Genomic DNA, 16,992 nt, shown 5'->3' with positions numbered 1-16,992 from the left:
GATCCACTCTTCTCTCAGGAGGTGAGCTCACCACACCGAGATATGCCAAGTACCACAGAACCCCTGACCACAACCCAGAGGGAGATCCAGCGTCAGTCCACGCTGCAGCTGCTGCGTAAAGTCCTGCAGATCCCTGAGAACGAGTCAGAGCTGGCTGAGGTCTTCGCCTTGATTCATGAACTAAACAGCTCTCGACTTATCCTGTCCAACGTGAGTGAGGAGACAGTCACCATCGAGCAGACCTCTTGGTCGAATTATTATGAGTCTCCATCCACGCAGTGCCTTCTCTGTAGCAGCCCATTATTCAAGGGGGGACAAAAGTAAGCACCACTTTACCCCGCTGTAGCCACCCCAGCCCACTTAGCTCCTGTCGCTTCTTTCTTCAGACAGCTGCAGTGAACCTGGAGAGATGCTAGTGTGTGCTTTCCTTAGGTCTCCTTGACCTTCTCAGTCGCTAATGGTAAAATAAGTAGCAATTAGACTGGAGAGTTTGCTCAAAGGTTAAGAGCAATTTTTGTTCTTGTAAAGGACCCAGCTTCAATTCCCAGCACCCACATGGCAGCTCACAGCTATCCGTAACTCCAGTTCCAAAGGATCTGATGCCCTTTCTGACCTCCTTAGGCATGAGACAGCACACATGTGGTGCACATACATACACGCAGGCAAAACATACCACATAAGATAGATAAATCTTTTTTACATTTTTTTCTTGAATTAGCAGTCAATTTTAGAGATGCCTGAAGCTTGCCATCACCGGCCTAGGGTTTAGATTACGTCTGGCCTGTCCAGCATAACCTTGGAGTTATCAGTGGAATCGCTTAAGTCATGTAATAACTTGAGAATTAGATTGATTACCTTATAAGTATAATTTCATAGCCCAGATCTCAAGGAAATGGAGACATTCAGCTAGACAATCTTGGAAACACAGCTCCAGCACCTTCTTTTGGTAGTTGCAGTAAAGTCTGGAGAATTTTGCTTCTGGCTACGATCCTGTAGCTTGCAGAAGGAGACTGACTTCCCTCCTGGTTTTTGTTCTGGGTACTAGCTCTCTGGCCGGGCCTCAGGAATGCTGGCTCCTGACAGCTAACCGGCTACAGGTGGTAACTGCCCAGGTGAAGATGTGTCTGAACCCTCATTGTTTGGCCCTGCACAGCTTCATGGACATCTACACAGGTAGGTGTTGACCTTCTCTGTCCTCAACACCAAGAACAGGTCTGGGAACTGCCATATTGGTTGTAGCTTTGCTCCTCTGGGTGCTGCATCTGTTCGTAGCAGCTTCTGAAGAATCAGTCTTTGTCTGTGAGTTTGGGGCCAGCCTGGCCTACATAGTGAGACCCTGCCTCAAAACAAAACCCAAATCTTAGTTGGAGAAAAGCTGGTCAGTACAGACAAGTTAGAAAAGATAACAGTAGTCCCCCTTGAGATAAACACTTGACACCCTCTCTGATCCTCAGACATGTTCATTGTCTATAGAACATCAGGAGCTAGAGAGTCTGAGTAACATTCTAGGTTTCTAGGTTTTCTTTGAACAAAGGTGGAACATGCTGGGCATGTGGAACATGCTATTTTAATTTAGCACTCTATCCTCGGCATCTTCCTCTGCCGGCAAGTAGAGAAATAACCCTTTAATAAGGCTGTTTGGTGCTCCATGTTTTGGACAACTCTCAAAAGTGGAATTGCTGTGTTTTACTCTCCCCTTCATTCAGCACTGCACTCTGTGTGTAGCTTTCCTCTTCCCTCTTCTAGCTTGCGTCCTTTGGGACTTTGGCCTTCTTTACTCCACCTAAAGCTCTCCTCCACATATGGTTGCTTGTCCACCTGGTGGCTGGCCCACCTCCACATCAGCTTGCTCTGGCATGGCTTTTCCCCTTCTCCATTCTCTTGTGGGCAGCTGCTGAGATTTACAGCTTCCTGCCTTGGCGTTTGTTCTTGAAATGCACAAATAAAATTGTCTTTGAACCTCAAAAACCCAAACAACAAGAAAACCCATGTACCAGTTGTATGAGTGTGAAGCCTGAATTGACTCATAGAATTTGTGCTGAGGATTAAGACATAGTTGTTCTTTGTCTTGAACCTTATTTTGAATTCATGTGAAATCTTGTATTGCCAGTTAGTATTTGTTATTTGTGTTCCTACCCAGAGTTAAAGTGCCCATTTTTCTCCACTGTAATCTGTGTAGGCCAGAGCTCCGTATTATATATGTTTTAGTTAAAATTCTTTAAATTTACATAGAGTACCCAGCATTTGAGAGGCAAAAGCAGACAGATCTCTGAACTTGAGGCCAATATGGTCTGGCCTACATAGTGAGTTCAGGACAGCCAGAGCTACATGAGAGAACCTGTCTTGAAGAAAAAAAAAAAAAAAGAAGAAGAGAGAAATTACATAGAGTAGATTTTCTTTGTTGTATATTCTATCTGACACGTACACTGAATCCTGAAACAGTCAGGCCTCTTGTTTTGCTCCCTTGTAGTTGAACTCACCTCATTTGGTAGCTGTTTAATTCTTGTTCTTTTGATGTCCTCTACTAAAGAACGTTGTGTACATATGTACATACATGTACATAGAGCAATAGTAGATAGTCCTCCGACCTGTTTCCTGCTTACTGTGCATTAGTATATGCCTTGTTTATCACTGACTAACTTTCCCTTGTGTGGATGTGCCAGTCTATCCATTTACCTGCTGGAGGATGTTTGGATTGCTGCCAGTTTTTGGCAATTACAAATAGAGCTGCTACAGACATCTGTTTACAGGATTGTGGATGAGCATACATTTTCATTCTTTCTAAGTAAATATGTGACCCAAATGATAAGCATATGTTTAGTTTTACAATTAATTGCCAAACCATTTTCCAAAGAGGCTTTATCGTTTTGCATTATTTTTTTAATCACAATTAGTAAAACTTTAATAATAAATATAAACTCTTTCTTAGTTATAACAAATGGTGATAATAATAGATAATGAAAGATAATGATAGATTGATAGTAGATTGACAGATGATGATTATTTTTTATCATATTTTTAATATTCAGTTTTTTAAAATTATATTTGTGTTTTAATCACTTTGCATTCTTTCCATTAGTGTGTGAGAATTTTTACGCGCTGTATACTAGCACATGGTAGTGTTTTTAGCCATCCTAATTGGTCTGTGTAAGGGAATTGCATTGTAGTTCTCCGGTGACCAGTGGTGGATGCGTGGTTTTTGATGAAGTATCTGTTTTTAATCTTTCTCTCTCTCTCTCTCTCTCTCTCTCTCTCTCTCTCTCTCTCTCTCTCTCTCTCTGTGTGTGTGTGTGTGTGTGTGTGTGTGTGTCATGGTGCACAAGTGGCGGTCAGAGGACAGCCTTGGGGGTCAATTCTTACTTTCTGCCTTGTTTAAGATAGAGTTTCAAGTTGGCTGCTGCCTAGGACAGGCTGGTTAGCCCAGGAATTCAGGCTGCCTCCCATCTCGGAGTGCCAAGGCTATGGATACACTGCCATGCCACCTTTTCCTGGGTTCTGGGGATCCAGACTCAGGTCCTTACACTTGCATAGTATGTACTTTACCCACTGAGACGTTTTCCCAGTCTTTAATGCCTTTCTAGCCTGGGGTTTGTTGTGTAGTCTAGGGTGGCTGGCTGGCAAACCTTAGGGGACTGCCAGTTTCTGCTTCACCAGTGTTGGGATAATGAATGTGTAACGCCGTGCTCAATTTCTTGTTAGTCTACACATGGACTCTAAGGATTAAACCTAGAATAGACAATCACTTTATTGACTGAGCTGTCTTCCCAGCCCATATGATCCATATCTGTTTAACTTTATAAAAAGATATATTTTCATGTCATATGTATATATGAGTGTCTATATGAATGTATGTGCTCATTATGGGTACTGGTGTCAACAGAGGCCAGAGAGAGCATTGGATCCCCTGAAACTGAAGTTATAGGCGGTTGTGAGCTCTAACATAGGATATGTGTGTGTGTGTATGTATATGTGTACACACACACACACATATACACATACACATATGTATGTATATAGATAACATGGGAACTAAACCTAGGTCCTTTGCAAGAGCGGTAAATGCTCTTTAACTGCTGAACCATCTCCCCTGCCCCCTTATTCAACTTTTACATAAAGTGTTAGGTCCAGATTTAATTCATTTGTGGGTGTCTATTGTCCCATTACTGAAAAATCACTTGACCTATGTACATGAGACTGCTTTGAAACATTAGATTGTTTCATTGTTTATCTTTGCCAATATACACTGCCTTCTGTTGTGTTGTTTTTTTGTTTTTTTGTAGCCCTAGCTTTCATGGAATTTGCAGGTTGACCTCAAACTTAAAGAGATCTATCTGCCTCTGCTTGGATTAAGGGCACATACTACCATGCTGGGCCCTCAGAACACACTGTGTTTCCCACTGCAACCACAGAATAAGTCCTGTCAGGCAGCATGAGTCCTCCAGTCTTGTTCTTCGTGAGTTGCTTTAGGTAGTCTGTTTATCATTATGTATAGTCCCACTAGAAACTTCGTGGAAATTTTATTGAATTTATAGACCAATCTGAGGATGTTGTCTAAAAATATTGAGTCCTCCAATCCAAATATGGTCTTTACATTTTTTTATTATTAAATGTTTTCATCCATTCCACACACCAGCCACAGTTTCCCCTCCCTCCTCTCCTTCTGCTCCTCTCCCACACCTCCCATCCACCACCACTCCATGCACTCCTCCTCCATTCAGAAAGGGGCGGGCAGGCCTCCCCTGGGAGTCAACAAAGCATGGCACAGCAAGTTGAGGCAGGACTAAATTCCTCCCCCTGCATCATGGCCTGGGAAGCATCTCTGCATGGGGAATAGGCTCCTCAGCTATCAGTCTAGAGTCCATGAACTCCCACTAGCTCAGGTCAGCTGTCTCTGTGGGTGCCCCCACCATGATCCTGACCCCCTGGCTCGCACAGTCCCTGCCCCCTCTCTTCAACAGGACTCCCAGAGCTCGGCCCAGTGCTTGGATCTCTGCATGTGCTTCCGTCAGTTACTGGATGAGGGCTCTCTGGTGACAGTTGGGGTTTTCACCAATCTGATTATGGGAGAAGGCCAGTTCAGGCACCCTCTCCACTATTGCTAGGTGTCTTAGCAGGGGTCATCCTTGTGGACTCCTGGCAGCCTCCCTGGTACCAGGCCTCTCTAGCCCCAGAATGCGTCCCCAATCAAGATTTCATTTTTTTTATTTTATTTTATTTTTTATTTTAATTTTTTTACATTTTCTTTTATTACATTTTGTTTTAATGTGGTTTGGAAACTTTTTTTTTTTTTTTTTTTTGCTATTAAATACTTTATCATTAAGAACTTCATCACTTTGTAGTTTTTAGCATATAGGTCCTATATATGTTTTGTGAGACTTACACCTACATTTGTTTTGTTTTATTTTCAGTGCTAAGCAAACAGTTTAGTCCAACTCTTGGTTGTTGGTAGAGACACTTGAGTTTTATCTGTTGACTCTGTTCAGTGCCACCAAACTCAGTTTTGTTGCCTCTGGGAACTTTGGGGACTGCTTTTTTAAAGTTTGCTAATTGACAGAGAAAGCTGGTATATCATTACTAATTGTCTCGTTTCTTTGATTAATGAAGAGAATAGAGATCTTCTACATGACCCTAGAGGAGTAGGAGAGTGTTACTCTATTGTGAATTATATTTGTGAATTTGCTACGTGGAACAGGTTGGCCTCTTACAGAGATCTCTCTGCCTTGCATTTCCATTTTTCTTGGCTTTTTGCAGGTTTTCTGTTTATTGTCTTTTAAGTTTTGTGTGTGATGATTTGGGGGACACAAAGGGTTTTATCCGTTTGTTTTCTCTTTTTAATTTTTGGGTGGCCAGAGCTTTGATAACTGTTTTTAGCCTTGACTATCATGCCTAGAAAGGCCTGGGAGCACACGTTCCAGAATTTGTTTTTGTCATGTCAGTGCTTATGTGGGATATAAATGAAGAAAACATTCTCATTTGACTGGTCTTGACTACACTTAAATTCACCTGAGTTTTTTATCCCCAGCCTGTGTTAGGCCCACCCCGTCCTTGTGCTAAGGAGTCCCCTGACACCCATGGTGCAGTTGTGTGAGCGCTGAGAAGATGGCACCTCTGGACCTGAACACTGAGCCAGAGGCAGAGAAATGTGTCTGTTTTTCATTAGGGTAGAACAGCAACCTGCTGTAAGTAGCATCTCATTCAACAGTGGCTTGTAGACAGCGTCAGACATAGGGCTACTTCCCTCCTTTAAATGTGCTGTTCTGTCTGATGACTGTACTGTAACTTACTCCCCTGTGGCAGACGTTTAGTTTGTTTGCACTGTTAATGCTGTAGTGATCCCTTGCCTGTTTTTAACCTGCAGGTCTTTTTAATGTGGGGAATAAGTTGCTGGTAAGCCTGGATTTACTTTTTGCAATCCGGAACCAGATTAAGCTGGGAGAGGACCCCAGAATGTGTGTCAGTGTTGTGCTGAAGTCTGTGCAGGAACAGACAGGTAAGGTCTTGCCCTCTTTTCCAAGTTAGTCCTGAGTACTGAACTGAATTTCCAGTGATAGGCTCTAGCTGAGTCATTGGAGTGAGAGTCTGGTATTTCGGGAAGGAGGTATTCTGACTTCCTAATAATATAATCTTCCTTCAGAACTTTATAAATGCCAAACTGACTTTGAAAAAGGTTTTCATGCATACAGGGGCCTTTAGCAAGAACTCACAACTGACTTGTAGAATAATATCCTTTGGTCATACATAGATTTGGCTTTGTAGTATATTAGTTAGGCTCATTCTAAGTACAGAGCTCCTAGATGTCTGCCGTTCCAAGGCTTATGTGGAGACCTAGGTGTAGGAACCTGGGTCTTTCCTACCTAGTTCTTTACCTGACCCATTTCTACAAACTCCAGTTCTGTGCCTTGTCTGCTGTGGTGACAGCCAGCCATGTAGGCTGGTATTTAAGGCTTGGCTCTGCCACCTAGTGGCAGTGTGATTTTGAGCAACTTGTTCTGATTATCTATTTATAAAGGAGACAATAATAGCTTCTAGAATAAAGAATTAGTCATGTAAGAATTAGTCTGGATAGTATCTTCAAAGCCCTCAGACCAGCATCTAGTACCTAGGAGGTATTAGTTCAAGGCAGCTGTCCTCTCATTAGAGTTGCTCACTGGGTTGCCCCAGAACACTTGCGGATTGCTGTTCTTGCTGTCTTCTGGCTCATCTGGTACTTTTAGGGTCTTTTTCTATGACCTCTTGCTGTCCTTCCAGAGAAGACACTGACCTCAGAGGAGCTGAGCCAGCTGCAGGAGCTGTTGTGCAATGGCTATTGGGCTTTTGAATGTCTCACTGTTCGTGACTACAATGACATGATCTGTGGGATCTGCGGTGTGGCCCCCAAAGTAGAAATGGCTCAGAGGAATGAAGAGAATGTGCTGGCCCTGAAGAGTGTGGAGGTAAGTCCTTCTCAGCCACCATAGCCACTTTCAAAACTGTCCTGTCTTTTGGGCAGCTCCTCCTGCATGCTGTTCCCAAGGATGGATGGCTCCAGCCTGTGCAGGTGAGGCCAGTGGCTTTCTCCTCCTACAGCCAGTATTTCATTTGAGAAAGGTCTGAAAGAAACAGGGTTGGTTTGTTTTCCTTTTTATTTATCCCCCGCCCTTCTTTTAATGATGTTGGAGATCAAATCCAGACCCTGTGTATGTTAGGAAAATTATACCCCCAGTTCTTGTTTATTTCCTTTACTAAGAATTGAACCAAGAACTATGTGCATAAGCATGTGCTCTGTAGCTGAGCTACAATCCTAGCCCTTACATGCTCTTTTTAGGCTTTTAAGAAAATAGTTTGAAAGTGAACCCCAAAACGTCTGTCCTCATGGAGCACTTATTTGCTGCTTTGGAAAAGATGGGTAAGGAAGAGATTGGTGTTCGGTAGGGTTCCTCTTTATAGAGGGTAGTTGGGGAAGGTCTCTGAGAAATGACATGAGTAGAGTTCTGAAGACCATGTAGCTTTAGGGAAGAGATCCCAGGCAGAAGGAGCACCAAGAACAAGCTCTGAGACAGTCATGCTGGGCATGGTGGAGCCAGGAAGGGGGTGAGATTGAGAGGTGGCCGGGGATTGGAGCTGCACCTCCATAGGGCCATATGGCCATTTTAAGGGTGTATGCAGAATGAAATGGAGAACCACTGAAGGTACTAGATAAGTAATATGAGCTGACTTTGGTTCCGAACTATAATTTTCACCAAAATTCCACTAAATTGAGATGGTTTTGTAGGTTGTGATAAAAGTCCAAGATATATATGATCCCTGTCTTAAGAGATGAACAGCAAAAGCAGGTAGCTGTCTTCTGCTATCAAAATGAAATCAGGGCTGGAGAAATGATATACCACAGTTAAGGGGAGTGGGATTCATTTCAAGCACCCAAACCAGGCAGCTCACAACCACTGTGACTCCATTTCCAAGGTTCCAGTACCTTCTGGTCTCTGAGGCACTTGCACACGTATAAGTGCACACACAAAAATGAATACTTCTTTCTTTAAAATTAGACATTTTAACATAAGAAACTGGAGCTGATTATATGTGTAAATATAGATGCCTATGTCTTGAATAAAATAATAGTACATTAGGTCTCGCAACAAATGAAGTAATATATACCATGGCCAAATTTGCTATCAGAAAGCAGGGTCATTTAAACATTAAACATATCAGTGTTGGCTCAGTGGACACAAGCACTTGCTGCCAAATTTGATGACCTGAGTTTCATCCCTGGGATGGTACCGACATGGTGGAAGGAGAAAGCCATGGCCATAAGTGATCCTCTGATGGCCACACTTGTGTGTGTGTGTGTGTGTGTGTGTGTGTGTGTGTAGACACTAAATAAATGAAATTAAAAAATGTTTAATTCATTAAAACCTCATTGGATTATATTTCATTCACTATGAAAATAAAGGCTTTCACTATGATTTAATAATACATACTTAGTGATAAAACTTTTGCAAACTGAAAATATTTAGGGATCTTCCCAGCTGGGTAATGGTTGGAATATGCCTATAATCCCATTATCTTGGAGGTAGAGATAGGAGGATCCAGAATTACAGTCTCAGAAAAGCAAACCCTTGATTACAGCAAGCAGATATGCCACTTGTGCTGTTGCTTGATAGCGTTTAACATCACCATGGAAACAAAGTTTAGGGCACATCTGTAAGGGTTTTCCGAGTGGGTTTCTGGGGTAGAAGCACTCACCCTAGCTGGACCGTGCACTGTTCTCAGGCTGAGGTCTTGGACTGACTGGAAGGGAAGGGAGGCCGAGCCGCAGCGCCATCTGCTTCCTTACTGCAGGTGCAGTGTGAGCAGTAGCCTCGGGCGCCGCCACTGTGGCTCCCTCCCCCAGACCGAAACCGGGACTACACAAGCCCTTCCTTCTTTAAGCTCCTTTGCCACAGCAACAAGAAGAGTGACTAACACACAAGGATTACCCGAAGATGTGCGGGGTTTCCTCCATTTCTGCCCTAGTAACGGGAAGACTCCTGAGTGACAGGAGCAGCTCTGGGGAAGAGCTGTAGTGTGTCTGGTAATAGTTAAGTCTGCTCCCTGAGGGAGAGGTGATAGCAGAACGGTGAGGTCCTGGAGAGCCTGAAGGAAGGAGTCACAGGGCCTTAGAAAATGGATAGGATTCTAAGCAGTTCGGGTTGTTCTTGCCGGCTAGATAAAGAAATTGAGGCTTCAGTTTGAGAACGAACCTAAGTCAACACTCTTTCTTTTCCTCTCTAATTATGCGGAGGTGTATTTTGGGGAGATCTGTGTGGTGAGTGCTCGTGCCTATAGAGGACTCCTGAGGGGTGGGAATCCCTGGAACTGGAGCTAGAGGTGGTTCTGAGCCACCTAAGGTTGGTGCTGGAACCAAACTTGGGTCCTCCGGAAGAGCAACAAGTGCTTTTAACCACAGAACGTGACATGAACAGAGCTGTAGAAGCAAGGAGGCTTATTCCTGTTTGCTCTGGGAGAGTACGACAGTGAGAGAGGAAGAAAGAATGGCTTCATAGCGACTTGTCAAATGCAGGAGTATCCTGGCAGTGCATGGCTGTCAGATGCTTGGTCTCTCCGAAGCCCTGCTTTCCTGGTGCATACATAATAAAGGATGTACACTGTGTTGTCCCTAATCCGTGGCCCATCCACTTTGGCCTGTTTTTATCTTTGTTTTGTTTTTTTCTTTGCCTCTTCTATCTTGACCACATTGTAGTTTACCTGGCCAGAATTCTTGGGCTCCAGTGAGGTGAATGTGGAGGACTTTTGGACTACCATGGAGACAGAAGTGATTGAGCAGGTTGCATTCCCTGCAAGCATCCCCATCACCAAATTCGATGCCTCTGTTATTGCTCCCTTCTTCCCACCACTCATGAGAGGAACTGTGGTCGTCAACACTGAGAAAGACAAAAACCTGGATGTGCAGCCAGTACCTGGTAAGACCATTTGGTTTCTATTTGGTGTTAAGAGAGTAGCTCAGTCAGAAGTCAAGACAGAGCAGTGGTAGAGAGTGCCAGGCCCAACTCAGTGACTCTATCTAAACATGCAAAGCAGTGGCTGGGCATAGTAGTAAAACCTTTAATACCCACACTCTGGAGTCAGAAACTTGCACAAAACAGTCATTTTCCTCTACCAAGTATAAGCACCTTATTTTGGTTTTAATTTTAAAAAGCCTGGATATGAAGTATTAATTCTGCCAGTGCTCTGTGTGATAGACTGGTTGCAAACGTCATTTTTTAGCATTAGATAGTGGGAGGCTCTCTCTCACTTCGTCTCTGAGCTCTGCCTCTTTAAGTTAGGTCAGGAGCAGAGTATGTAAAGAGTATTTTTTAAATGATGCTATTGCCTGGGGCTCAGTGGTTAAGAACACTTGTTGCTCTTGGAGAGGAAACCAGGTTCAGTTCCCAGCACCCACATGGTGGCTCATAATCATCGGTAACTCCAGTTCCAAGGGATCTGATACCCTTTTCTGACCTCCATAGGCACCAGGCATGTACATGGTGCACCATATGTGCATGCATGCACTCACAGATAGAATAAATTGAAAGTAATAGCTCCTGTTCCTTTTGCTGCATCTGAAGCGTCTGTGCTCTTGGCTCTGAAAACAGAATCTGTGGGTTAAAAGGTGACCTGTTTTAGGGTTCTTGGCAATGACTCTATTTCTGTTGTCAGATGTAGGTGTTTGAAGGGCATGGTCCAGTTCTGAGAGACTTGAGACATCAGCGAAACTGTAGGCCTGGCTACTACACCACCTCTCTCAGCACCCTGGGGAGTGCTGTGTGTAGAGTTGACTTCCACTGCTTGCCTGCTGCTCTGCCTGCCCAGCCCCCTGGTTCTCCTTCTCAAGCATGAGGAGCGAGGGGTGAGGTGGCTGTTGGCGGCATTCCCATCAGCTTTGCTCTGTGTTGCAGGCAATGGCAGTGCTTTGGTCAGGCTGCTGCAGGAGGGCAGCTGCAGGCTTGAGGAACTCAGCTCCTATGGTGAGGAGGAGCTACAGTACCTCCTGGAGCAGTGCCACATCCCCTTTGGCCCAGAAGACTCCAGGGTGAGTGTCGGGAACAGCTGTGAGGACTGGGGCTTTGGAAGCAGGAAGGCTACTCTCTTTCCTGTGCAGGTTATAAACCCCTATGATGGGGCACTTGTGCTGACAGAGGGTTCTAGAAGTCAGGAAACCAAAGAAATAGCAGCAGCCAGATGGTGGCATGTATATGATCCTTGACCTAGACTCAGGTTTTCCATCCTGACTGTTCTTACTCTGTATGGTGATTTTAAATTGGATTAACCTCATTTACAAAATCAAAACAACTGAAACTTCACACAGAGACTGATTTTAGGCTCATAAAAAAGACTGTTGTTAACATAGACTCTATGCTGTGTATGGATTTTAGCCATATCTTACTTGCTTTCTGTGCTATTGAAAACAGGCTTCCTTCAAATTCAGATTCAAATGGTCACTCTTTTTGAACATTTTTCTGACAAGGCACCAGGCTGGCAGCTTCCTGTGGAGCTTCCTGAAGTTTACCTATACCTAGAGAAGGGGCTGGTGAGGCTCTAGGCCAGCAGTGGATCCCTTTCCTTGGGTTTGGAGAAACCTTTGATATTGAGTACCTTAGGATTTGTACCTGAATTTTAATCTTCTTCTCTCCAGGATCAACTGTGCTTCTCCTTACTGGCCCTCTACGAATCTGTACAGAATGGAGCCAGAGCTAGACCACCCCCAACTCATTTCACGGGGGGAAAGGTCTACAAAGTGTGCCCCCATCAGGTAAGAAAGTGGCGTGGGTGGAGCATGGGGTGAGCTTGCTAATGCTGAACTGCCCACAGAGAATCTGATTGGTCCCTTTGGGACTAGGACTTGCATAACAAATGAGTCTTTGCCATTTGGGGGGCTGTAGAGGGAACTTGGGTCATTCGGTAGTATGTATTAAACAGCCTACTACATGCAGGCCTGAGCTGCCCAGTTGTACAGTAGTAAAAGACGGAGATAATGTTCTTCTTCAGTTGACCTCCTATTGTCAGGGAGAAAGAAAGTTACCACAGTTTGTGCCTGGAGGAACCAAAGAACTGAGGTAGAAAGTGGGGTGGACCTGCAATCTCTAGGCAACCAGAGAAGGCCAAGACCTGGGGTAAAGGAAGAGCCCAGAGGAGAGCCAGAGAAGTGGCTTCCAAAACCTTATTCTGAAGATGATCCGAGATCTTTAGGATGGTGTTAATTGGAAATGGGTGGTGAAATCATCCAGATATTCTGTAGAAGGGGGTGGATGGGGTAGACAGAAAGGCTACAGGCTAGGTCATGTATGGCAGAATTGGCCTCGGAAGATACCAGAATGGAAACCCCAGTCCTGAGTGGGCTTTGTCAACAGATTCAGTTCACAGTGATGTGAGAGTCAGCCTGAGCTGGCCTTAAAAGGAGGGTGAAGAGCCAGTCACTGGAACAAAGCTGGGGGTGGGGGGCTTTGAAGTTTGCTCTGGCAGATCAGCACCTGCTCAGAGAGTGTGTCCAAATGTGCCCATCATCATCTTCTGAAAAGCAGTGCACAGTACAGGGACTCAAGTGCTGTCTTGGGACTCTAATAGGGAGCATTTCGTGTGGAAGGGACAGATAGGTGGGTGTGAAGGCAGAGTTCTCCATATACGCAGATCTGTCCAGCAGTGGAGGAACTGGAGAGTGTTGGTGAAATGCTTCCTGGGCTACAGTGACGGCTGTTGCCTGGGCTACAGTGACGGCTGTTGCCTGGGCAGCCTGTGAGGTCTGTTGGGAAGCTTGGTTTAGTCCAGAGGCCCTAAGCCTTCTGTTTACATTGCCAGGATAGTTGGTAGGGTGATAGGGATGGAGTAGGGTTTAGAGATGTCCTAAGTCCTAGCTGTTCTCAGGACAAGGATGTACTGTGACTTCCTCTAGGGATAGAAGTGGGAGGGAGGACCAGCACAGTGACTCGGTAGCTAAAGGGGCTTGCCTGGCAAACCCAACCACCTGAGTTCACCCCCGAATCCACTGTGGAAGGAGAGAACCAACTCCTGAAGAGTCTGAATTCACTGATTCCCTGTGTGCTGTGGCATGCACAAGCCTGTGTACACAATAATAATCCTTTTTTAGAGAGGAGGTGGAGAGGGACCAAATATCATGGTCCCTGGCTTCAGTCATGAGGATGTTCTTCCTCAAAAGAAGTGAGCCTGCATGCGGGTCCCTTAACACTGAATGATGCCCTTCATCTCCCACAGGTGGTCTGCGGTTCCAAGTATCTTGTTCGAGGTGAAAGTGCCCGTGACCATGTGGATCTGCTGGCCTCCTCCCGCCACTGGCCACCCATCTATGTGGTAGATATGGCCACACCAGTGGCTCTGTGTGCTGACCTCTGCTACCCAGAGCTGACGAGTCAGATGTGGGGGAAGAACCAGGGCTGTTTCTCTAGCCCCACAGAGCCAGCTGTGGTGAGTCCCTTCCTGAGGACTGGAGGCCGGAGGGCCACCCCCAGTTGTGAGGGGGACCTGCATTCTTATTCTCCAGTAATACTTATCCTGATGACCAGTATTTATTACAGACCTCTACTGACTGACCACAGTATGAGGCCAGAGTGTGTTATTTGCTGTGCTTAGGGTGTTCCAAACACAGGCCTTTGGTGTGAAAAGAGCTTTCAAGAAAAATTGCCACTTTGTGGAAGTGGTGGTCACTGTACACACTAAACACGCTGAAGGGTACTGTTTAATTCCTGGGTCTTAGATTTCACCATGAGTGTGCTATAGGGTACGCCTGTTGAGATATAGATACAGTGGCCTCAGAAAACACTCAGTTTGCATCCAGAACTGTAAGTTGAATCTATTTTTTATTTTATTTTTTAAGAGAGGTGGGATCTGGGGTTCAGCACTCAACACCAATCTTCTCTGACCCTCTCCTTTGATTAGAAAAGGAAACTAAGACCCAGAGAGGGAGTTGGACTTGATCAGGGTCATACAGCAGATGAGTGGCACAGTCCTTGTGTAGATCATGGCACAGTCCTTGTGTAGTTCATGGCACAGTCCTTGTGTAGATCATGGCACAATCCTTGTGTAGTTCATGGCACGGTCCTTGTGTAGATCAGTGACACGGTCCTTGTGTAGATCAGTGGCACAGTCCTTGTGTAGATCAGTGGCACGGTCCTTGTGTAGATCAGTGGCACAGTCCTTATGTAGATCATGGCCTAGTCCTTGTGTTTGTATCTTGGTGCATTGTACCAGGCGATAGTTCCTGTGAGGCACGTGTGCACTGCAAAGCCTGCCTTTGGCCTAGCCTAGAAGAGGCGGTAGAGCTGATACTAGGTAAGAAGAGAAGAATCACAGGAAATGAGTGCCTCTGCCCAGCTGCATTATGGGAGGCTTCTGGCTTGCTTTGGAGCAGACATTATTCCTCCTCGTTCTCCGAGACCCTAAAAGTTGTCTGAAGTGTCCCTCACAGCCACTCCCTCCCATCGCTCTGGTGCCTGAATCGCCCAGGCTCACTGCTTACACCCCTGAAGCAACGTGGCCTCTCTGCTGGGATGACCAGTCTCCATTCTCCTTCCTACGAGAAGAGATGGAGGCACAGGAGACGGTGTGCAAGGGCTCTAGGATTTAGACAAGGCTGTCTGACTCCAGGGCTCCTGCTCTCTCCCACAAGGTTCTCTCAGTCATTCCCTCCTACAGGGTGCCTTCTCTTCTCTCTTCTAGAGTGTGTCCTGCCCCGAACTCTTGGACCAGCATTATTCTGTGGATGTGCCAGAGGCTGCAAACTCTGTTCAGCATCCAGTCACCAAGACTGCCACACGGCGCATTGTCCATGCAAACCCGAAACCCGATCCCAGTGACCCTAGTGCTGGCCACCGTTCCTTATCACTGTGTCCTGAGTTGGCACCCTATGCCTCCATCACGGACTGCAAACTCAACAGTGTCCGCCAGCGGCCCATCGCCTTTGACAATGCCACCCACTATTACCTCTACAACCGCCTCATGGACTTCCTCACCAGCCGAGAGATTGTCAACCGGCAGATCCATGATGTTGTGCGGAGCTGCCAGCCGGGTGAAGTGGTCATCCGTGATAACCTCTATCGCCTTGGGGTTGCTCAGATCAAGACCCAGGAGGAGGGGGAGGAAGAGGAGGTAGCGTCAGTGGTGGGATAAGCCAGGTGGTTATGTACAGGGCCTGCACCATCTCTTCAAGCCATACTATGGTCCTTGCCCAAGGCAGACCTATTGAGGGGACCTGCAGTCCCCTGTAGGGGGGGCCTCTGACTGCTGGAACTGACCAAAGAGCTTCCATTTCATGAGCACAGTGAGGCCCTCCACCTCTGGGGCTCAGGAGAGGTGCTGGGAAACCTCTACTGGACCTGGGAGAGCGTGGGGGGCATGCTAGTTTTAAGGAGCAGAGGCTAAGGGGAAGACTGCGAGCCGGTTGCCCAGGCCCACCTCACCTGTGGTCCCTGCACCAGGTGCGGAGACCATCAAGCTAAGCAGTCCCAGGGGGAAGAGTTCTGGCTCCAGTTGTACGGGCTTCCTAGCCCGCTGCCTTTGACAAGGGGCCTTAGTGGCTCATTCACTCTTGGGGTCCCTTTGGGCTCCTCATCCTAAAGGAGGGGTGCATTCTTCTGTCCCCCAGCTGTCCCTGTTCCCACAGCATGGGGCAGCTGAGGGGGAGGAATAGTCATTACAGCTCCCTCCAGGACTGTCCTGTGCCCTGGGTTTGGGGGAAGAGAATCCTTCCTCCTTTCCCTGGCCATTGCTACTGTACCCTCCATCCTCCAGGCCCTCGGACCCTCACCGCAGAGGGGATGTGGCCCGCAGTTGTGACCTAGCTGGCAAGCAGTAGGAAACTCCCTTCTGTGAAGGGGAAGCAGGCAGGGCCGGAAGCAGACGGCAACACTGTCTCAGGTGCCGTGGTTTGCTCGGAGCCCGGGATTGGCCGAGTGCTAGTTAATTTATTGAGAGGGTGGGTAGGTGGCTTTCCCTCTCGTTCTTCCCCCGACAAGAATAAAGTTTATTAAATTATCTGGTTTTAATGAAGCAAGAGCCAGTTCACTGCTCATTGTGTCCTTAGCTCTGGAAGTGGGTGCTTGCTGATCACGTCTCATGGAGGGAGGTGGAAGGGGGTCCTGGGGAACGTGTAGACACTCGAGGGAGGTGGAGGAGGTCCTAGGGAATGTGTAGACACTCGAGGGAGGTGGAGGAGGTCCTAGGGAATGTGTAGACACTCGAGGTGGAGGAGGTCCTAGGGAACGAGCATGTAGACACTCGAGGTGGAGGAGGTCCTAGGGAATGTGTAGACACTCGAGGGAGGTAGAGGAGGTCCTAGGGAATGTGTAGACACTCGAGGGAGGTGGAGGAGGTCCTAGGGAACGAGCATGTAGACACTCGAGGTGGAGGAGATCCTAGGGAATGTGTAGACACTCAAGGGAGGTGGAGGAGGTCCTAGGGAACGCGTGTAAGCACTCGAGGTGGAGGAGGTCCTAGGGAATGTGTAGACACTCGAGGGAGGTAGAGGAG

At 46.5% G+C, this 16,992-nt stretch overlaps 1 protein-coding gene across 2 annotated transcripts in view; it reads left to right on the top strand.

Annotated features, from left to right (window-relative positions):
- Positions 1-16,518, top strand: part of Hmgxb3 (HMG-box containing 3) — a 51,602-nt gene extending 35,084 nt beyond the window's left edge. For both annotated transcript variants that reach the window (XM_036204700.1, XM_036204699.1), the window contains 9 exons: positions 19-320; positions 1,046-1,173; positions 6,359-6,490; positions 7,249-7,433; positions 10,217-10,436; positions 11,412-11,545; positions 12,149-12,265; positions 13,723-13,932; positions 15,184-16,518. In XM_036204700.1, the coding sequence (XP_036060593.1) occupies positions 19-320; positions 1,046-1,173; positions 6,359-6,490; positions 7,249-7,433; positions 10,217-10,436; positions 11,412-11,545; positions 12,149-12,265; positions 13,723-13,932; positions 15,184-15,633 (1,878 nt within the window). In that variant the 3' untranslated portion in view covers positions 15,634-16,518. The remainder of the gene's footprint in view (positions 1-18; positions 321-1,045; positions 1,174-6,358; positions 6,491-7,248; positions 7,434-10,216; positions 10,437-11,411; positions 11,546-12,148; positions 12,266-13,722; positions 13,933-15,183) is intronic.
- The last annotated feature ends 474 nt before the right edge of the window (positions 16,519-16,992 follow it).

Source organism: Onychomys torridus, chromosome 13 (assembly GCF_903995425.1).
Source record: "Onychomys torridus chromosome 13, mOncTor1.1, whole genome shotgun sequence".
NCBI classification, from domain to species: domain Eukaryota; kingdom Metazoa; phylum Chordata; class Mammalia; order Rodentia; family Cricetidae; genus Onychomys; species Onychomys torridus.
The sequence above is the reverse complement of the archived record's forward strand: the minus strand, read 5'-3'. Positions and strand labels throughout refer to the sequence as shown.